General features: G+C 42.0%; 1 protein-coding gene across 11 annotated transcripts in view; it reads right to left on the bottom strand.

Moving 5' to 3' along the window:
• Positions 1-22,793, bottom strand: part of RIPOR2 (RHO family interacting cell polarization regulator 2) — a 216,369-nt gene that overhangs the window by 39,387 nt on the left and 154,189 nt on the right. For all 11 annotated transcript variants that reach the window (XM_014734222.3, XM_070244953.1, XM_003363744.5 and 8 more), the window contains 7 exons: positions 16,943-17,069; positions 15,421-15,576; positions 14,341-14,419; positions 12,813-12,836; positions 11,689-11,742; positions 8,115-8,264; positions 4,812-4,875 (listed from right to left, as the gene is read on the bottom strand). In XM_014734222.3, the coding sequence (XP_014589708.2) occupies positions 4,812-4,875; positions 8,115-8,264; positions 11,689-11,742; positions 12,813-12,836; positions 14,341-14,419; positions 15,421-15,576; positions 16,943-17,069 (654 nt within the window). The remainder of the gene's footprint in view (positions 1-4,811; positions 4,876-8,114; positions 8,265-11,688; positions 11,743-12,812; positions 12,837-14,340; positions 14,420-15,420; positions 15,577-16,942; positions 17,070-22,793) is intronic.

Below are 22,793 nucleotides of genomic sequence, written 5' to 3' on the forward strand. Positions count from 1 at the left end.
CCACCTGTCCGATGCACGTTTCCGGGGGTTAAGATGATAGAGGAGGTCCGGGGATGCTTAAAAAAGCACCTGCTGTTACCACTGTCTGTCAGTAGATGGCAGCAACTCACCAGTAAGTCACGCCTCCCCCACCCACGGAGCCTGTCCATTTAGGACCAGTTTTCACTAACAATTAGAACATAACAAGCCACTTAAAAAGATTTACTGAAATAAGAGCGGAATTAAAGAAGCCAATTTGCACTAATAACGTTCTGGAGGATTTAGTCTTTTTTTTTTAATACTTCTGAAAGAAAGCACAATTGACTGGTTTTTATAAATCACAATTGGCTAGACATGACAATTCTAATAAAATTGAAAGTACTCTTTAAAACCTCTGCAAATTAGTTCAGGATTCATCCATCGCCTGTTTACCTGTGCAATTACAATGAAAGGCTGGTAAAAATCAAACTGTTCTGGATTTGGGGCCAGATAAAGGAGAGTAAAGGGAAAAATCCTTTGAAGCTTTTTTTCCTTTCAAAATCATCACTAATTTTGTATCTGAAGAACATATCTTAGTGGGAGAAAGGCACTTGGTAGTGATGTTTCTGAGCTTCTCAACCCATGTGATTAAAGCAAAATTCCTTGGAATTGCTTGCAGTGGCGTCACTGTGATACCCTGATTATAAAAATAATATAGCAAATGGCAACAGGCAGGCAAAAACAGGCCTGGTGCAATGCTTCTTAAAGCTCTATCTGCTTGGGTAAGCTACTCATGGTACTGGTCGCAGAACTGAAACTAACAGTGGGGCAATTAGAGTTCCAGCCTAATCTCTTTTAAACCCGGCCAGGTTTCTTTCAGCCTCTGGTCTGCAGACCAGTTTCACAGTTGGGGGAACCTTAATGTTTCCTCAGCAGTTTAGTGATTACTGTTGCACTGTCTAGAAAGCTTTCATTATGGCCACTTAAAAAAACCATCCTGGGGACGGGTGAGGGGAGGTGGTGGGCGTCAGGGACTTCGATTTCTATGGTGCTTCTCCTGGTACCTTTTGGACATTTTAACAGTAAACACATAACTACTGATAAAACAGCTCTTCCAAGCCTGTCTGCAAGGCCCAGATGCTACAGTATGCAGCCGCCCACTCTTTTCTTCCTTTGCTCAGGGGCCATTCTACCAGAATAACGCTCCCCACTTTTTCTAGTTCCAAGATGATCTTCCTTTCGAAGGGTCACAGTTTCTACTCCAAGGAAAGCAGCCTACGCAGCCTAGCAGCCGACCAGCCAGGAGCTCCCATTACAGGCCTGGCTGATGCATGGACCAGGCATAAACAGTGCAGATTTAGTAGCTCACTGGTAGTTCTTCCCTCTCCAGAGGGCTGCCCTGCCCTGAAGGCTGCAGGCACCAGCACAGACTTTTGGATCCCCACAGTGCTTGGAACTTACTCTGAATTAAGACATAATTGGGAGACGAACCAGTTTCCCTAAGAGATCGCATCCTTTAACCTCCATCCTGGTTGTCACTCATAGGTCTTGTGCTCCCTCCTTAGCCTGGCATTTGAGGCTCCTCAAAATCTGGCCCCAGCTAATTCTCCACACTCCTCTCCCAACGGACACTTCAGCCCCACCAGACCATCTGTCATTTTCGAACATGCCCTCTCTGGTGAATGCTATTCGAGTGCTGTTCGTCTGCCCAGAACAGTCCCTCTCATTCTAATTCAAAGCTTACTTCAGGGAGCCTTCCTCCTCCCTGCTCCCCTCCATACACAGGTGAGTGACACACTCCTCCTGCCTCCCCCCAGGCTTCTGAAGCAATCTGGTCACACTGTTGGTCCAGTAGGTCATTGATTCCATTGAATTATAATGCACTGGCTCATTCATCCATTCTCTCCAGTCGACTGTGTGGAACTCAAGGCCAGAGACTGTTCATCAGGATGCAGCCTAGTGCTTGGCCAACAGCAGGAGCTCGTAAGTGCTTGATCAATTGTCTTTATCAATATACCTCCCTGGCAGCTCCCCCACCAAAAAACGGTTGTTGTCTACGTGTTGGGGGTGGGGCAAAAAGGGAAGTGTGGAAGGGTGTGGCAGGAGGAAGTTGGGTTACCCGGTCTGAGAATATTATGAAATAGTCTGTTTTTATCAATATGTATGTTGGGGTGGTTATTTTTACCAGCGAACAACAGATAAGAAACAGCTAATTGCAAAGCGATAAGATTTCTTGGCAGCATAAGGGAGCTTCCTTTTATCAAGGGAGAGGAAGATTTCTGTGAAAGCGTTCTTGAACAGCTTCACAGATGTAGTTTCTGAGTTTTCGTGTTAGATTAGGAAAACGGAGGTGAGATAAACCTATAATGAAAATGGAGAAGCAGTTTCAGGCCTGAGAGACCCTCTGGGAGAAACCCTGAGTCCGGACAGAAGCCAAGGAAGCTGACCAGGCAGGAAAGAGAAAATATGGAGAGGTGGAGACGCAAGAGGAGAAGCAACAGGAAGGTCTGTCATTTCATCATGATAGCCCATTATAACCCAGTGCTATCATTTAACAGGGTGGCCAGGACCTCCAGCATCATGTTCTCACCACTAGGCCTAAAGCTCTAGATCTGTTGGGTAGGGTGTCCTTTTCTTCCCACACCACTCCCAGGGTGCCTGTGTGCTAGATTGACGAAGACTTTCCCACAGAAGAGACCATTCTTTGAGCAACAGTCTACTCAACTCTGTTAGAACTTTCCTCCTAATATGGGGCCCGGGGTGGGAATACTCTAGGAGCCAAGAGCTCTGGAATTCAGTTTCAGGTCCAACTTACTGTGTGACTTCTGGAACAAGTCACTTAACCCCCATTTCCATTGATAAAATGGGGAAATTATCACCCCACCCAAAATTGATGCATTTGATAATAGTGAGCATCAGAAATAGGGGGAAAATGGTACTCCTCAGTTTAACAGTGAGAAGATGTTGGTGATCTGAATTTCTCTTAGCTGTGAGACTCTACAACTGTGCTAGTCTGCGTGGATGGTGCCTGAGTGTGGGAGAGAGGGAAGTGTTTTCTGCTAAACACTAGTTGAGAGCAGTTGGTTTTCCAGAATCAGGCTGCTGATAGAATCATCCTGAGAGTTAAAAATATCCCCTGACTTGCTGGGATGGGGGCAGGGCCTGAGTGGTTTTGGAACCACTGACTCAAGTGAGGACCCAAAATGAAGAGAATGGACCCAAAAAACGGAAGAAGCACAGATGCTCAACCTCAGTAGTAAAATAAGTGTTGAGATTTAAGCCTGAATAACAAACTGATTCACTGTCCCATCTGCTGAAGAGGAGAACGCAGCCATTTGGGGAGCCGGGGGTCAAGGTAATTTTTATTCCAGGTGTGCTCATTCAGAGCCACTCTCACATGTTGTACACAGTACTTGACAGAAGTATTTCCCTCCTGAGTTAGATGACTCATCAAAAATAAAGCTCTCCTGCTGAGCACTTTGGGGGGCGGCGGGGAAGAAGTCCTCCTTCTTTACTCCCATAATTGCAAAAAGTAGACAAGAGGGCGATTAAATCCCCATTAGCAACCCAGGGACCAAGGTGCCAGGAAACCTCAGAAAAAGAAATGCATAAATATCAGCCTCTTGCTGCTGTCGCCTGGGCCAAAACTCAGAAGAAAAATGGGCTTGCTGTGATGGCTGCTTATGGATGGCCCTGCCTGGCCACTGAGCTATAAATTTGACAACACCTGGGGGGTGCTCCATTTTCTAAAACTAGAGTCTCTTTTTGTTCTGAAAATGCTGTGGTATAAATCAATAATGTTTCTAGATGGGAACTTTCTCGAGTAAACACCGGAAAGGCACTGGGAAAAAAGAGGAAAATGCATAGTCCTCTGAGGGTTTAACGCTAAAAAAAAAAACTTGCCAGGTAGTTTGCAGGAAACATGGAGGGGAAAGGAACAATTTAAATAACATCAGGAAGAAGCCACCAGACAAGTCTAGAATGTGGAACATTCTAGACGACAGTGGTTTCTATGACAAGTCAATAGTAGGAAAAAAACAGGAAGATGTCTGTTTTAGATGAAAAGAAACCTAAAAGAGATACCTAATGACCAATTATAATGCAATTTGATAATGGAATGGACAAATAACAAACGCTTACGATTTTATTAGATGTAGTAATGCTTGGCATTGTGGTTATGTAAGATATCCTATATTTTTTTTTTTTTTGAGGAAGACTAGCTCTGAGCTAACTACTGCCAGTCCTCCTCTTTTTTGCTGAGGAAGCCTGGCCCTGAGCTAACATCCGTGCCCATCTTCCTCTACTTTATACATGGGAGGGCTACTACAGCATGGTGTGCCAAGCAGTGCCATGTCCGCACCTGGGATCCGAACCGGCGAACCCCGGGCCGCCGAGAAGCGGAACATGCGAACTTAACCGCTGCACCACCGGGCCGGCCCCAAGATAGCCTTTTCTTTAAGAGATATATATTGAAATATGCAGGGGTAGACTCACATGTCTGGGCTTTATTTCATCAAAGGACTTCTATTTCATTAAAGGAAAAACAAAGAAAACAGATGAGGCAAATATGGTGAAATCTTGCTAATTATTAAAACTAGGTGATGGGTTTATGGGGGTTCATTGTAATATTCTCTCCACTTTTGGGTATGTTTGAGATTCTGTCATAGTAAATATTTAAGTGTATAGGCAAGTCTCAGAAGGTTCTGAAGCATCAATAAATTAACCTAAGTGGGCAGGGTTGAGAATGGGAGGCACAGTGTCTTTGCAAGGAAAATAAAAACAGTGTGTGCTCCCAAACTTGAAGGAGCTCTGCAGAGATGGCTCCTTGTGTCTCTGAACAGGGAAAAGAATACCTTTCATCTTGATGGAGAATTCCCCCAGGAGACTCTCCAGCTCCGCTTCAATGGTGCACATATTCTGTGAAAAGTCCAGGAGACGGGCGTTAGAGCGAGGCTTCTGTCACAGCACAGCTCAAAACACAGGATGTTCTAGTAGCTGCGGACAACCAGTGCTTGAACAAGAGGCATTTCCCTGTTTGCAGTGAGTCACAGAGTGCGGCCGATGGAGCCTTCTTGACCAAAGGTTTAACCTAAGTCTAAGCAAGCCTTCTAGAGGACGGGAAATTTAGAGCACAGAAGAACAAGCTATCGTGAACACTCAGATGAATCCTGGATCTGGAATATTCTATACGAACTGGCCTGGATTCTACAAAAACATCTAGAAAAAAAATCTAGAGTAAAGAGACATAACAACCAAATGCAATGTGTTAACTTTGCTTACATCCTGATTTGAAAGTAAATAAAACAGTGATCAAAGACATTACTGGGCCAAATAGGGGAAATTTGAAAATGCACAAGATATTAGATAATTCTGTAGGATGATTGTTAATTTTCCTAGTTGTGATAATGGTATGTGGTCATGCAGGGGATACATGTTTTACATAGGGGACCATGAAGGAACCCGTGCTAAAATAGTCATGGGGCAGAATGTCATGATGTCTACCACTTACTGTCAAATGACTCAGCAAAGACAGAAAAAGAAAAAGAAAAAATTGAGCATATGCAAGAGAAGGAAAGTAAATATGGCAAAATGTTACCAACTGGTAAATCTAGGCAAAGGTATATGGTGTTCATTATACTAGTCTTGACCTTTCTGTTTGAAACCTTTCTTAACAAAAATTTGAGGCAAAAAGAGTGCAGGATGCAGTTGACGCCACCTCTGCTATACTGAGCAGCAGTCCTCATCCCAGCACCCCAGGCCGCATCTGCAGGCTTCTCTCTGGGTAGTCAGCCTCCATCAAGGCTAGGGGCTTGGGGTGGCCACTCCTACTAACACAGGGCCAGCTCAGGGAGCAGCGACAGGGACTGCTTCCGTTTGAATTTTGTTTGCTGAGGACTTCAAGATTGATTTGTAAGGTTAGAGGTTCTGATCTTATTTGTTCCTTTGATCTCCAAAGATCACTCTCCTGAACTCGTGCATTGATAGGGTGCAAAGAGAATGGCATTGCTTCTCCCCTTGTAAGCTCTTAGTGCTTCAAAAAGCTTAGCAAAGCTGGGGAAATCTTCCTGAAGTTAGATCTCTGTGCAGCTTGAAAGCTTTGAAAACAAGGTCTCAGTATTGTAAATCAATTTTCTTCCTCAGAGCATTGGGCGCCTCTGTGAAGGAACTCATTACAGTTTCCAAAAATATCAATGATATTATCATGCATGTCAGGATTGCTACCAGTGTCTTTGAAAAACTTGGGGGGCAGCTAGTTTAAAGGTTGAGGAACCCATGGTCAGAACTTTCTTCCATCTGACCCACGCAGCCATGGATGAATTTTGCTGCACCCACAAAAGCATCCGGAGCCATCTTGCCCTAAACGCTTTGTGATAAAATCCTGGCTTTTGTGGTTATGTGAAGATACAAAAGCACCTCATGTCAAGTGAGGTATGAGGCTACAGAAGTCCTGGACTTCTTTCATCTCTAAGGCAGCCCTTCCTCTCGCTGAAATTGCACTCCACCTCTTTGAGTTTGTGAGCAAAGTCTGATGCCATGTCTTGGCACTTGACCAAGGTGGGTATTTCTGAAACAACCTGTAAATGTTCTAGGACAGGCAGCTTCTACAGGCTGCCGTGCAGGTAACTGCTTGTGTGCTCTGAACAGCCTCTGTAATTGGCATCTGTCCTTTGGATTTCAGAGACATGTAGAAATGAGGTCCCATGAACTAGGGCTGCTTCTAGAATAGAGATGCTCAACTGCAGATCCATACACTTGGATGGGGGAAAAAAGAAAGTCACACTGTTATTTCCACTAACCTCTAACTGAAATTTAACATGATAACATAAATCATGAATGTAGAAAACAAGCTGCAACATATTACAACACCTGTGACTTTGACACTGATAGAAATCATGGAGATGTCCACGTCACATCGTTTGTTGCAGATACCTTGAAAAATCACTTCTATTTTTCACTACCCTGAAATTTCAGTAAGTTATTAGAGCCATTGCTAGATCTTGTAATTTGGTGTGTTGATAAACTAGCAGCCTAGTCCTATATCACATATTTGATTTTTAAAATATTTTGATAACTGTATTGACAATATTAAAATAACTGTATTTTAATATAATTTGTTTCCTTTGAATGCCTATGTATTTTTAAAAATACATTTAAAAAGCATTGTTCTGGAAGGAGAACCTTAGGTAAGGAAGCCCTGTTTTAGGCCAGGAAAAGAGACAAACTTGGTTCAGACAAGAGGCGATGCTGGAGTGTACATGTGAAGTGATCCTGCCACAAGTCATCCAGGAGGCCCCTGCTGTCCCGGGGCTGAGACAGATGCTCAGCTCAGGGAACTGTCCAGCAGACCCTCATGGGGCCGATGACTTCAGTCATGAAATTTGATCTCTGAACCAAGACTCAGGGGATAGTGAGAAGTGCTGCATTAATAATTCAGTCATTTCATCAAAGACATCGGTATCAGGTGACCCCAGGAGGAGCAAAGACCTCCCTGTGTCATATGCTTAGGCCCTGGAGACAGTCAGAGACCAGGAAAGCACACTTCTGTTCATGGTTCTTTATCTTGTCTCCTTTAAGATAGAAGGGACATTTCGTACAATAAAATTATTGTAGGCAGGAGGGTTAGTGAGACCCAACATCCAAGGTAGCCATTCTAACCAAAACATGTTCAACTTCCAGGGATAAAGCTAGATTAGAGTGTACACTAGAGAGTTTGGAAGTACATTTAAACGACAAAAACCAAGGCATTGTGGCTTACTCATTCATCCACTGAAATTTTCGACAAAGTCATTGTGGAGCACAGAAAGAAATATAAGACTCAGGCAGTGAATTGACTTCACAGTGTCTAAAATCTTGGGGTTTTACAAGGCACCCAGAGATGAGTGCCTTAGAGGTGACGCTCAGGGACTAAGAATAACACAGACTCTGGAGTCCAATGAAAGCTCTAACCAAAGTACAACCAACAAAACCACTCGAGAGTCATTTTAAACAATTCCGCTGACAGCCTCAAAACAAACGCAAGGGTAGGCAAACAGTAAATCCTATATCTCCGAAGAGTGGAATGACGTTGCGTGTTGCCATCCCCCTTGTTCTTGGCAGTTACTAACAATTCAGATGAGGCCAGCTGGAGTCCAGCAGCTGAGCAGGTTAGCACATACCTCTGTGTACTCTTTGTAGCTCCGATTGATCTCTGACAGACTCTCTCGGGCAGCTTTGCTGGCGGGAGAAGTTGCGAAGGCTTGCTTCATTTTGCTGGCCCCATCTTGGAGGCGTCTTTGGATACAATAAGCTTCATAGAGTTCATCTACCTGCCAGAATCGAAAGAAGGAACACAAGGGATGTAAATATAGATCACACTTGAAAGAAGTCACATAGGCCACTATTAAGTGCTTACTTTATATTCTGACCCCAAAAGGAGAATCTTGTAGAAGTGTCATCCTTTTAGACGGTGAGCAATCATATTTGTTTTAGCCACTATGATCCATTTTCTATTTCAAAACATTTTGGTCTGAGCCTTCTTTTCAAATTACACAAAATGAAAATGAACTTAACCTTGGTGGAAGGCGGGAGACAAGTACTGGACCATGAAGCCAGGAGACTTCTATATACGGGACGAACACTGAAAGAGTTTATACGGTTTCACACCAAGGTGAAAACTTTGGAGTATACCAGGCTATTATCACTTTATTTTAAGAGATATTGTCACAAGGTGATATTCACACTTCCAGATTTAGAATGTTTTAAAAGAAGAACTTGAGGCTATATATTGAAAATGATTTTTGTAAAGTCTCGGTTCAACAATAAAGAGAAAATGAAGTCATTAAGTTATTCTTAAAATTAGAGTGAAGCACAATACTCAAAACTGAAACCGAACCCTTAAGAACAGTGAAATTTTCGTAGGTAAATTAGACCACGATTAAAGAAATAAACAGAAGCACTGGAAATGAATGTTTTCTCAGCTACACCTCTACACAATAATATACCCTCTGCAAATGACTTATTGATCGTACTCATTATATAAGCCTGATAATCATTTAATGCTTCCAAGGTGGTGATTCTCAATCAACCCAAGGCTATTTTGACACCCAGGGGACATCTGGAGATATTTTTCAGTGTCATAGCTGGGAGATGTTACTGGCATCTAGTAGACAGAGGCCAGGGATGCCACTAAACATCCTTTAAAGGAGAGGACAGCCCCCTACAATAAAGAATTATCCCCAAATATCAATAGTGCCTAGGCTGAGAAAACCTATTCTAAAGTTACCCCTGATGATAGTTTATCTCTGTAGTCTTGTGCTGTCTTCGATTATCAACATACTAACCACAGTTGACTACAGGAATTCTAAGGCAGATAAAAAGGACACATCACCAGACATTAGCAGACGCAAATGATACCTATTACTTCTAGGAGGCAATTAGCTACCCAGGACTACTTGAATTTTTCATTTCAGGACAAACTTTGTTCCCTCAAAAAGGAGGCTTAAGCTATAGACCCAGAAGGTGGTGGAGATGAACATAATGGATTTCAGAGCTGAAGATTCTCCCTTTTGTTCTGAAGGCAAACTTCTGGCTGCTCACCAAAAGGCATTACTACTACCTGTTAGAGCAAGATAATTTTCCATAGTTGCTTTCCTTATAAAGATGTCAGCCACACTTAGCTTATAATATGAACACTGAGAGACTGAAAGTGATTCTTTTGGTTAAAGGACTCTTTGTTGCTGTTTAGTTCAACAATTCACTCCACTTTGCTGTGAGGAATTGCCAGATCTGGAAAGAAAAGTCTTTTGTGTTTGAGGTCAATGGTTTTGTCTCTGATCGAGAGGGAGGTGTAAGACTCAAAGAACGGTAGAACTGCTCATAAAATCTTTTGGTTGGTGATTGGCATAGAGGATGGTTTCCAGACTCTAAAACTAAGCTAAGACTCACCTGGTGAGTTGGTTAAAATGCTGATGCCCAGGCCCCACTCTGAGATGCTGACTCAGTGGGTTTGGGCTGGGCCAGGAACCTGAAATTTTAAATAAACAGTGCAGATTGTTCTGATGTGGGAGGTCCCCACAAAACTTTTAGAAACACAAGAGCTGATACTGCTTCCAGTGCAGGCCAGGGTGTTTCACCCATGTGGTCTCCTGGGAGACTAACTTCAACCCTTTTCTCCACTACTGGGCATGCCAAAGTCTCTGAGATTATAATCTTCTCAGTAAGGAAATGGCTCGCTGGATGACTGGTATAACCCAAAAGACTTAGTCTATTACTTTGCCTTCAATGAAAAGCTTATTCTTTGTTTTCATTTAAATATCAACCTATCCTCCTAGTGAGATGGAGTTAAACTTTAGGACCAAAGATAACTGTGTATTTATCTGAGCAGAAACGGGCCCATCTATAGGCAAGCATTGGTCTTACCTATAATCACAGTGACTCTCATCAAATAAATCATTGAATGAATTGAATCTCATTATTGATTCATCAATTAAATATAATTTGTTAGACATCCTGGTATAAGGTGCTGCAAACAGAATACAACCAACCTTTAATAACCACCAGGATTGTTGTCTCTAACAATGATGGATATAAGATGGATAAATACACTCCTACGTAATACTGATTTTGTTTTCTTGCTGTTTTTCAGACTAAACAGAGTAATTTGTCAAAGCTTGCCTGCCACATTAACACCTTCTAATGGATGTCATTGCTTTATTTATTGAGCTTAGCTGAAATAGGAGCAATTTTAGATTTGTCCAGGTAATAAATATCTTTCAAAGTGGGAACATACAAAGACAGTAGCATATACACAGGTTTACATACATATAAATCACCATAGAATTTTAAACTGGAAGGATCCTTAGGAGCATCTACGATGACTATGTGCACATCCTCGGCCCCATTTCACAGAGTGGAAAGCCAAGGTCCCTATAGATGATATAGCCCAGTGAGTACATGGCAGAGCTGGGACTAGAACCTTCTGACTTCTAGTAGAGAGATCTGCTAAAACCTCCAGTCTCTCCACTTGGAAGAGAGGCTGATGAGTATGGACTGGAACAGGAATTGCTAATGGTGTGATTTAGCTGCCCCCAAAGAGAAATTTTTTCCAAGTTGCCCCAGTATCTCCTGATAGTGTCCAGAACGAGGGGTTGATAGTCCCACTCCACACTAGGCTGGTTGGACCATCAGTGAACTACTTATATAGTTCAGGGCTGGATGTCTGGGACCCTGACAAACTGGTGCATGTCTAGGGAGACAAAAAGGATGAAAAGGCACCTGGAAACCATGCCACACGGGAAGGAGTAGAAGGAACTGAGAGGTTGAGAAAGATTTAGGGAGGTACACGACAGCTGTCTTTAAAGGCCTTTGGGAAGAAGTTTATGGGGTACCAGGTTGTATGTGGGACCAGAGTGTAAAGTTAGGCAAGCATGAAGTTTTTTGTAGGGTCAGTTTGGTTCAATCTTATTTCCAACCAGACTACAGTGAGATGTTCGCCCTCTACCAGGCACTGTGCACACAACATAGGAAGAACTGAATGACCGTTTGTTGAACTGAAGTGGAGTCAAAACTGTGCTGGATGATTTGGCTTCCCACTCTTCCTTTTGCTCCATCTCTACTGACTTAATTGCTAATCAGTTTAGGAGTCAAGCAGACAGGAAATTCCCCATGGACTATGCTATGCTCAGGCCAAAAGTGGATCATCAGTAACTGAGAACCAAAAAACAGACACAAAGACAGCAGAACCTCGATTACCTTACTAATGTGGAACTCCAGGCGCCTCATGTATCTTTCAATCGTTTTAATTTGCTGGAATTAAAAGAAGAAGTTTGAAACAGTATAGCCATTTACAATTTAATTAATGTGGACTTGCGAGGATATCTTTAGTATCTCATGCTCAAAAGTACCAGAAAATGCTAAATAGCTCCCTTTCCTCCTAGCTTTGTTGATATTTAAGAGATTCTCTACTATCAATTTGGAAAGTATTTTTTTAAATATTGAATAAATACTGTGAGAGATGAACTTGAGTTATTGGAATCCTTATGTTTGACACCAAGGGAAGCCAATCAAATGGAATTCACTGGATTTCTGGCAGGACAATATCATCTCAGAGTACACTTACATTCCTTCATAATAACATGTTTTATCAGCTCAAAAATGAACCCCACCCCACACACATTTTAGTGTCTCTGATATTGGGGTGCATTTTACAATTGCTACTGCCTATGCATGCTCAAAGATAATCATAGTTATTTATGTGTCATCTCTTTGAGTTATAAGTATTACTATATGCATTAAATTTAATTACCCTTTAAAATGTTTGCAAACATTATTCTATGATTCAGCACTAAGGTATTCTATATATAGAAAGGCATGGAAAGAGACGGCATCATCTATAATTAAAAAAAAAAACTACATTAAAATAGGCCTGAAAGAGTTTTGTCATTAAGTATAAAATACAAATTTTAAGTGAAAAGAAGTGTGTCAGAGTTTAATTGGAAACATTTTTTTTTTCTTAGAGGCACATAAAATAATGGTGAGTTTTCCAATCAAGGATGTCTTCAATTTGATGAAATATGATAGTTAATATTAGAACACAGGTAAGGACCTCGAAACACTTGGGAATTCTTCAATTTATCAGCACACCGAGAAACCCTACCACCAGGTGGCATTTTTATGGAAGTGACCTTACACATATTATCGGATTTGTAGATCATAGTTCTTAACTCATCACCATCATTAGAGAAGAGTATGAATTTTTCCAGGATTAGAAAAATCAGTTCTCTAGGATCTTATTATACCTAAGAGATCACTGGCTTCTCCTTAAGGATTGAGGGTTTTATTTTTCAGTAACACCCCGACACAGAGCGATAACTTACCTTGTCTAGGTCATACAGCACACCCTAAAATAAAAAAAGGAGCATCTGGATTAAAACATATCTTCCTCAAAATTGTTGCTGATATTAATAAAGGGCTTTAATCTGCATTTCTGCATTGTCAGTGAAATAATGATCAACCCCGTAAAGTTCGGCTGGATTTTTTGACATTTGCTTTGAAAGAGTAAAACTCCGGGTTATTTTAAACACCAGTAAGAGTCCTTTGAAGAGTCAATATTTATTCATACTCAGTGTCTCCAGAATTGGACCCGGTCCTCTCTGCTTCTTGGGAGTTTTAAAGTTCTCACTTTGAGCTCTTCTCTCTTACATATCGAGGGGCACAGAAATGCATGTTCCCTCTAATTTTTTTCAAAATAAATGTTAACATAAAATGTACCAGTGATATATGTGTTAAAAAAAATACTTGCTTTCCTGTTTAAACACATAAAATTGGTATTTAAGAAGAGTCCTTGAGGGGGGTGATATGCTTTTGACAAATTGTTTTTAAAGCAAGTTCATTTCCTGTGTGCTCACAATATCACAGTAGAATCCGTACTCTGCCCCACATCCCCCATCAGGAGGGCTTTTATGGAACACAGGTCCTGGCGGAAGCCCCTGCGCTGATTCATTATTGTTCTCTAAGCAGGACCGTTTCTTGCCATTGAGGACAGTCAAGGGCACTCAAAAGCTCTGAAGGCCGTTCCACAAAGAAGCCACACAGATGGGGGTGAGTTATGCCCCAACGTCATTAGAATATAAAACCTTTTACTTCTGTAAAGCCTTTAACCTCTAAGCCTTTCAAAAGGACAACAATATACATTATAGCTCATCTCCAAAAAAAGAAAAAGATAACAGCTGTTAATGTATAGCTGTACCTCCTGGGTATATATAGGCTTTTGGGGGCTTTCTGATGCCTTGAAACATTAAGGCATAATTTCATTAGAACTGAACAAAATAATTTACAATAGTTGTATACATTAGAAACACCTCTTCAACCAGACAAGTCCTCCCAAATTCATTAGAATAGAGGAAATTTGCAAGCATCTTGAAAAATACAATGTGCAATTGAACTGGCTCAAGGACCCCAAGGACCCCTCCAACTTCTCCCAACAGTTACCTCTTAGCCTTCTTTCCCTCCCTGACATCACTGACCTATTACATTTTTAAAAACTGGAGATAAAGCAAAGGTTCCGGGTTCCAAAATCTGCACTAATAACATGCTAGGAAAACTCCAACTTTTCATTTCTCTATATTATCTGGATGGAGGGGTAGAGGGAGTTTTTCTCTTTTTAAGTTTTTTTCCTGATTATAAAGTTTATTTGCAAAAACATGCTTGGAAAATATTGAAAAGTATTAAGAATAAAGCATTAAGTGGAAATTTAACCTCCTTCTAAAATACGCATCAGGAAGTAGATAGTTCTTAAAGGTTCTTCCTCGTCCCCATTCCCCTCCAGTAAAAGAAGATACTTAGCTAAAACAAGAAAAAAAAAAGAACACTGTGTTAATATCCTAATGACTGGATGGTACCTACCAGGCGAGAGTTTCTTTTCATATCTTTTAACTGAGCTGTCAACTTGTCCAGCTCTGTCTGGTGAACCTCCAGATATTCACTGCAAAGAGAAGATCAGACACAATCGTGAACTCTGTGACTGTCAAGTGGAACCTGGCGCTGCTGCTGACCTGTCCTTCTGAAGGGGGATGCAGAAGCTGAACCTTGCTCTGTAGAGGGCAGAGCTGGCAGGGAAGAAGGTCTGTATTTTCCCAGTCTCTCAACATTTTGAAAACTCTAGCAGTTGCACATGATACTATCCAGATGGCCAAGAAGGAGAAGCCCTGTGAGGCTGAAAGTCCAGAGAAGGAAAACCAATGGGGAGGGAAGGGGCAAGACAACGATGGAGGCAGTCCCGCATCTGGGCTCACAGAATTCTATCTAGTTCACTACAATACCAACTGTAGGTGACTCACCACACACCAGGAAAGTTTTATTATTATTATTATTTTTTTTGAGGACGATTAGCCCTGAGCTAACATCTGCCGCCAATCCTCTTTTTTTTGCTGAGGAAGACTGGCCCTGGGTGAACATCCATGCCCATCTTCCCCTACTTTATATGTGGGATGCCTGCCCCAGCATGGCTTGACAAGCGATGCGTAGGTCCGCACCCGGGATCTGAACCAGTGAACCAGGCAGCCAAAGCAGAACGTGCAAACTTAACCGCTGTGCCACTGGGCTGGCCCCCAGGGAAGTCTTATTTTGAGCAAACAATCCCTATAATCTACTCAGGAAGGTTTCAGAATCCTTCAGCAATCTGTAAAATGGATACGCCTGTCCACCATTGTTTAAGAGAAATCCTATCCTATATTGAATATAAACACATTACTCTTTCAGGTCCCCCTCAATGTTATGGATATGATGTGGAAACCCAATATATTTCCCATCTTTGGGACTCATTGAAGGCTTCCTCAATGACGGTGCAAGAATAAAATATATCTACTACAGAAATAGACATTTTAAAATTATGCCATACGACTAGCTTTTCTCTGACCCCTCCATCCCCTCCAGCATTTTTGAAAGGAAAAAGGTTTCAGTGCATTATTAGTTTGGTGTTCTTACTCAAGTCCGTTTTTCAAGGCCCTGTAGACCTCTTCCATCCTTTTAGGTTGAGGCTCTTTGGGAGGGTTGTTATTTTTGTGTCCTAAATTGTGCATTTTCTTCAGTTTGGCCTGAGGCTTCTTGAGAGCAGAGGAATTTTCAATGAAGGAGTTACATCTATGGAAAGAGAAAAGAAAACAACAAATTGTGAGTTTTGGGCATCCAAAAGGATTTGACCAAAGAAATGCCTTTTTGATCATCTTGTGCTTGCATTAGTGTCTTTTGGGGGGAGGTAACGTTCCCTGATATATTAATAGATCTGAGCCACCCTACATTTAATTTCTTGGTATTAGATTTAACTGCTGAAATCTGGAAGCTTTGCTGGGCAGTGGCTACCCAGAGTCAAAGCCTGGCTTCAGGTAACGTTAGTCTGTGAGTGAAAACGTATCATGCCATTGAAACTTCATAGGAAATCAAGGAGAAACACTTCCAGCAGAAATAATGAACAGGCAGAAGGGTATAATCCAACCAAAAAAAAAAGGCGCACTATGGAACATAAGGTACAAGTGTCTATTAAATTAGACTAGGATGTGAATGAATACTTTTTCGATAAAGGGCTAAAAGCATGACAAATGGCTTTCTATATAGCATTAAAGTAAAGAAAAGCACACATAGGTGGACTAACAGCTTTTTTATAAGCTTTCCTTTTATGGAATAAATTATGTTTGGATATAACATAAAGTTCAACATCTCTCTTAGCAGTAGGGAGGCAGCCCGCAGTGATAAGATGGATACCTGGTAACTTAAATCCAAACTACTGATCTGATTAGGAGACCAAAAGGCCAGACCACTCACTGACCCAGCTGTCAACGGGAAAGCCACGACCTCCACGTCTGGCAGGTGCCAGTTGTGCCTCCCAGGTTAGTTATTAGCTATTTTCCACTGCCATCACTGTGTGTAACAAGGGGGACAATACAGGGCAAAGCACATAAAGGCCTCTCGGAATATAAGTCCTTTATTGTGTGAAAAAAAGCGAAGACACGCTTGATTCCATGTTACCTACTTCACTACCTGTGTTTTCTTTCTTGAGTTCCCTAAGTCCTATTTTAGATAAGAGGAAATTCCAGGAAAACTAGAAGACTAACTCTCTTAAGCTGGTATCTGAATGACATCTGCTCCCCAGACTCAATTTGAAGAAGCAGTCTTTATCCACTGCATAGCTTCATACCAAACATAGTCTCCAAAATCTGGCTGCAATGGAAAATGTGCTTCAAAAAGGGGCGTGGTGGGGGTAGGGAGAGCTAGACACATATATTGCTAGCTTATTCTAAATCTTCAGCCAACCTCTTTGCAGGAGGAATTCTAAATGATAGAAAAACTACAGCACTTAGTTTTTGGTACATGACATCTTTTTCCTGAAATCGGTTAAAGTAACACCTATGTGTGTGTTTTGACAAGGTGGCATGCCCACAGACCCTCTTGAGAGCATTGAAGACTGTGTCCTTTTGAAGCTGCATCCCAGGAGAGAACCACACACACTTGCCTGGATCGCCTCTCCTGCAGACCGCTGAACCCCGCGAAGGATTGGCTCCTAATGATCCCATTGGGCCCTCCGGGTGAGAACGACTGGGATCCTACCAACATGATTTCTGGGATTCTGGCTGGTAGTCCTGTAGGACAGTGGAAAGATTATGGCAAATTAGAGGCAAGCTCAGACAGAAAACACACTAAGTTCGTCCATAACGACAGAAGGTGTGACACGAGGTGAGGTGAGTCACGAGACTGTTACACGCTTGTAAGGCTTCTTTCCTACATATGTTTTTTAAGCCAAAGGGTTCGGCTCTCAGGGGAAGAAAAAAAGATACCCACCTACTGAGACATAAATCAATATAAATTACACACAATTATCACTCACCTTACATTGCCTTGAAGGATTCTTTTTTGTTTTTTAAACAAGGTTCAACCATATCTTCAAAAACACGAGAACTTTGGAACATTTCCCTCCACTCAACAAGAGCAAAAACACATAAATAGGCTAAGTCAGTTTCAGACAGGTTGTCCCTCCCATTCAAAACACAGTCAGATCTTGGGGTAGAATTCTACACTTAGGAGTCATAAGGCTAAAAACATTAGGTTTCTTTAGAGATGAACTTACTTAAACTCGTTCTCCCTTTTTCTAAAGTATATTTTGAAAGATCGGATCGGGCCACTATTGTGACAGTGCAAAATGAGAAGAGTAAAGAGAGTGCTCACAAAAGTAGTGATAATCTGGGTTATGATAAGAACACGAAAGAAGAGGGAAGGCAGGTGAGAGCAGAAACACGCACGCCATTTCGGTCGCTCGCTCTGCTTTTGTAAAGACTCGCCACGAGTCACCAAGAGGCACGACCCAAACACAACTTCAGCTGGACAGAAGCCCAAGGTCAGTTCCCCCAAAGGACTGCCCTAGAACTAACTGTTGGTAATTCTCCTCCCTTCGGATCAGGAAGAGTTGAAGCACCTACCATTGTCTGAGCAGGCATCCTCAGTCCAGAGAAGGGACGTGGCTGGCAGGAGAAAGGGGAGGCAGCTACCGTCCCAAAGGAAGACTTCCCAAGCGGGCAGACACCAAATGGGTGTGTTCGAAGAGCCTCAACAATTGCCCTTTAAAGACCCAGCCAGCAAGTAAGAAAAGCTAAAAAAAAGCCCAACAGCAGCAGAAGTCGCTGAGAGTCCACCTAGCTGTAATGGATAGAGCCAACTTCTCTAGGTCCTACGCAAAGCTATGGGAGCAGCTCAGGCAAGGAAGGAGGGTTGAGCGAGTTGCTTCCCTAGAGAGAAGGACAAACGGCCCCCTCCCCCATGCTGCTGCAGGTTTTTAAATTCCTTCCCTTCCCCCTCCCTCTTCAGAAGAAAGCAGCTCCGGGGTTTGTAGGCATTCTTGCAGAGTACAGGTGCTGACTCACCCGCAATAGACAACAGGCCTGCTCTTTGATCCGGGTGGGACGTGAATCCCATCCCAGCTGGGGTGGGAGGGGGAGCTTAAGTTATGGAGCATTCTCTAGAATTTTAAAAGTAATTAAGTGGAAGTATGTGTATGCAGTAAAATTAATATTTAGTGCCTGAATAGCTGGACAAGATGCAGGTGCAAAGAAGGCTCTTTCTGGTTACTTCTCCCCACCCCCAAGGTTCAAAAATAACCATGATTCACTTAAATCCTTAACGAGGTTCTCTGAAGTGCTCTTTTGCTGGTGTGTTGTCTTTGCCGCTTACTAAGAAGTTTGTCCACTTTTCATTAAAAACACCATCTCAGGCTCATAAAGCATGCCTGTGCTATCTTTGTAACACACGCAAACTTGTCATAAATATTAAAAAACACTGCAGTTTATGTTCATTCTGTACTCAGTGATGTTATAACCAAAAACCCACCTGAAAGGCTCAATTTGGCAAATTTTATTAGTATTATATCTCATTTTGTAAATTACTGTTCAATAGGTCTATTGCATCATGGAATTCTTTGATCACAGGAAAACAAACTATTTGAAATAGTTTAACTGTATGATTGTCTTGTACTTCCTAGAAATTATATTTTTAAACCAAAAAGATCTTTTTCTCTTAGCCATTGCATCAGTAGTTTCAACTCCTGACCCCTGGCTCTCACTCCCAGGCTTCTGATTTAATTAATTTGGAGTACGACCTGGGTATCCAGAGTTTGAAAATCACCTCAGGTGATTCTGATGCTGAGCAAAGCAAAGAAATAAAAGGTGACGCCAAGTTGGTTGAAATTTTAAAACTTCCATTAAAATAATCTGCTACAATTTTTCAAATCCAACTTGTAAAAAATGCTATTCAGTCTTAAATAAGCCTCTCTCTGCAAGGTTTAAATGTCTCATTAAATGAATTAAACATTAGAGAGTAAAACATATGAACTGGATTGTGAAATAACTCTTTCTTCCCCTTTTCCACTAATAGGTTGGAAAGGTTCTTGAGAACAAAGCAAACGTTGGTCCCAGATTCTAAGATGGCAAAATGCTTTGGGATGAGTAAAATCCTCAGAAGATTTTCACTGTATTTACATGTTGAATGGATGCCCACTAGGAACAGGACGGGGTAAGAGGTTTTATTAACGTTCTGTTTTGCCTTTCTGGTCTTAGAAATGATCATTATCTATCAGGAAAGAATTTGGCCGGGAGCTGGTTTAGGCTGAGATCTCTGTCCTTGTCAATTCCCCTAAAGGCTGACACTGCCTAAGGAGAGTCATAAAACACGGTGTTTGCCCTGACAGCAAGTGAGGCTCTTGGAGAAAAGAAGGAGGAGGTTGGGATGGGGGAGCAGGAGGTATTAGGGACAAGAGTATACAAAACACCTGCCGCGCCCACACCCCTAACGGAAGTAGGGGGTTTAGTTCTTTGCTATTAGTCTTCCAGCTTCCTCAGCCCTTCCCTGGTTTCTAGTTGCCCTCAACTCTCTAACCTCCTTTGGACGGTCCCACTCCCACCTCTTGTTGCCCTAAATCGTCAGGCTGCTCCATGGCTTCCTAGAAGTCTTATAGGCCGCTCTCTTCCCAGCTTCCAGCAAAACTACCCCTAAAGCTACACTACACTACTCATTGTTAGGCTTTAAGGACTTAAAACCTGTCACCCACCCCCCCAGAGTGATTTGCATTTTAATAGCAGATGCTTCTTTAGACCAAAAGCCTTCACCTACAAAACGACTACAGTAGAATTGCAGTATCACTGCTGGAAGGGGCATACAGTGGTACCCAGAGTTTGCAGGACGATTTGGCAAGGTCTATTGAAAATGTAAAACACACTTATCCTTTACCAAGTCACATCTCCTGTTTAGTATCTCCTGCAGAGATGTCCTCAAGTTCACAAAGAGGCATAGACAGGGATGTTCACAACAGGCAACACGATCGTGGAAAAACGGAAATGATAGAAACGTTCATCATTACAGGAATGGCCAATATATTATGGCATAACCATGGGAGAGAATACTACAGAGCAGTTAAAAAACAAGATGCCCACATAGAAAGATCCCCAGGACAAACGGCAGAACAAAACAGAGTATGATGCCAGGAAGGTTCCAGACAGAGCGATATAAAATAATGTGCGTGAATAGAAAAGTCCTGAAAGTTGATGGAGAGGTGGGCTTGAGTGCTAGTCAGGAACAGTTTAATTTGAATTTTTAAATTTCTGTATTGTATTAATTTTTATAAAGCAAATGTATTTATGCATTATTTGTATGATGAGAAATTCTCTTTTGAAATTGCAGCCATTTGGAGTTGGGACTGGAGAGGAAAGAGGGCTCACCTATAGGAACATAGAAGATAACTGATGGATAACAGCTATGTTTATATAGCTATTTATATTTATAAGTCTTGCAGAGCAGAAATATGATTTCTAAGAAATAATGTATTGGGTTTCATAAATTCTGACTGCACCAGAACAATTCTGATTCCCCAAGGAAGTGCTTATTATGAGCTCTGAACTAGCTTCTTTATTGTCATTGCAGAACGTCATGGAGATGGGACTCTGCCCCTGGTAGTATGCACTATACCCGCACATGTGGCTGAGTTCCACCAGATACCATAGCTAATAAGCAAGAAATTCCACACAAAACAACAGCCTTTTCTCTGAATGCTGCTACTTCAAACTGCTGGGGCTTTGAAAAATGTTTCTAGTCCCCACTTTATTGGCTCCTCAGCTGGTTTTTCTGAAGATGCCAGCAAAGCTAACATCTTTTCGTGTGTCAAATCCCAGATAGGTTTCCAATCTTAAGCAAACGGTGAAGCTGCAATGGTTTGCTCCTTTGCTCTGTCCCAGGAGGCCCAGGTGGCCACCGCTGCCCTGTCATCCTCACAATCCGTGGGAAGAATGCAATCTTTCTGGAAAGAACCCCAAGCGCCTTGACTACCATCCTGGGCTGAAACTCGGTGCAGAAGCCAGAAAGCCACAGTTGTTTCTCTTCTTGACTCTTCATACAATGAAAACCGCTGTCTTCTCCCCAGCTATGCAGTGCTAAGATCCAACTGAACACATACCAGGGTCTTTTGAAATTGAAATGAGCATAGGATTTTACATATTCTGTTATAACATGATGGCACAGAACACTGATCCTTGGTGGGGGCTATGAGCCACTACTCGATCTGAAGACCTTGAGTCTATTTAAATAGAAGGTAGCACAACAAATCAGCAGGCAGTTTTTGGAGAAGAGCACTGAGCCTGCAGATGGCGGGGTCTGGGGAGGGGGCTGAGGCACACAAAAAGAGACCAAGGGATCAAGAGTTCTCTCCTCATCCCACCAGATCTCATGCCCTGTTTGAACCAGAAATAAAAGGTAGAATATGAATGCACTTCAGAGGAGGAGACAGCCAGCTATCTGGAGAACTTAGAGATAAGCTGACCCTCCAGAATAAATGGACGAATGATAGAAATCAACCTGGGAGGGTTGCTTGGAGCATGGGCAATGAAGGGCATAGATCACCTAGCAGGACTGGGCAGCAGGCCCCAAATGGCCACTCATGGCAGTGCTACCAGTAGAAGTAGTAAAAGTGGAAGAAAAATGTTTGGAAAGTTCAGTTTAGGTGACAGTTCTATTTCCCATTCCATTTTTATAAACTGGCTTTCTAGCTGATACTTTCTTGTGAGTCTGATTAGCTGAGTTGGCAAGCCTCTCTCCCCAGATTTGAACAGTTCCACTAGGGTACCCATTAGGTTGGGTGTGCCAAGGTGAAGATCCTGATAGCCCAGCTACAGGCCGACCTCCTTTCAACACCTGTCAGGCATAAATCCTCAAACTGATTAGTTCAGAGTGGAAGTGTTGGAGGCATTGATTAACCTATAGTCAGCTAGAAGAAATGCTAATATTGATTGTTAGAGTTAAGTATAGAGGCTCATTAAAGGAGACAGAAATCATTAGATTATTTTTGGTTCTCCCAAACATAAAAGCACTCTATTATATTAGGAAAAAACAGAAAAGTAGAAAGAAGGCAAGGCAGCGGGGAGGAGAGAAGAACCATACTGTTTCCATTACCCAATGACAACGACCAGTAGAATTTTGGCATATTTCATTTTCTTCAACTCTTCCCTTTCCATTTAAAATACAATACTTTTGAGCAGAATGTATGCTAAGTTTTGCATCCTGCTTTTCCTATCAGATTCTTTTTTAGAGCTATGTCAAGGGGTTTATAAATTAGCTTTTTTCCTAAACTAGCTTTAAAAGGGTACTTAGGTCTACCCCATATTCCATGGGCGCCTTTGGATAATAAAAGGAAATCCAACCAGTCTACATTATATATGCTTTTTATTTCTGATTTTAAGATTTGGCCAAAGGCAAAGTGAACCTCTGCAAGGATGACACCAGGGCTTCTCTGAAGGAAAGGAGGGAGCAAGTTAGTATCCGTACGTGCTTGA

This window comes from Equus caballus, chromosome 20 (genome assembly GCF_041296265.1).
Source record: "Equus caballus isolate H_3958 breed thoroughbred chromosome 20, TB-T2T, whole genome shotgun sequence".
Taxonomy (NCBI): Eukaryota; Metazoa; Chordata; class Mammalia; order Perissodactyla; family Equidae; genus Equus; species Equus caballus.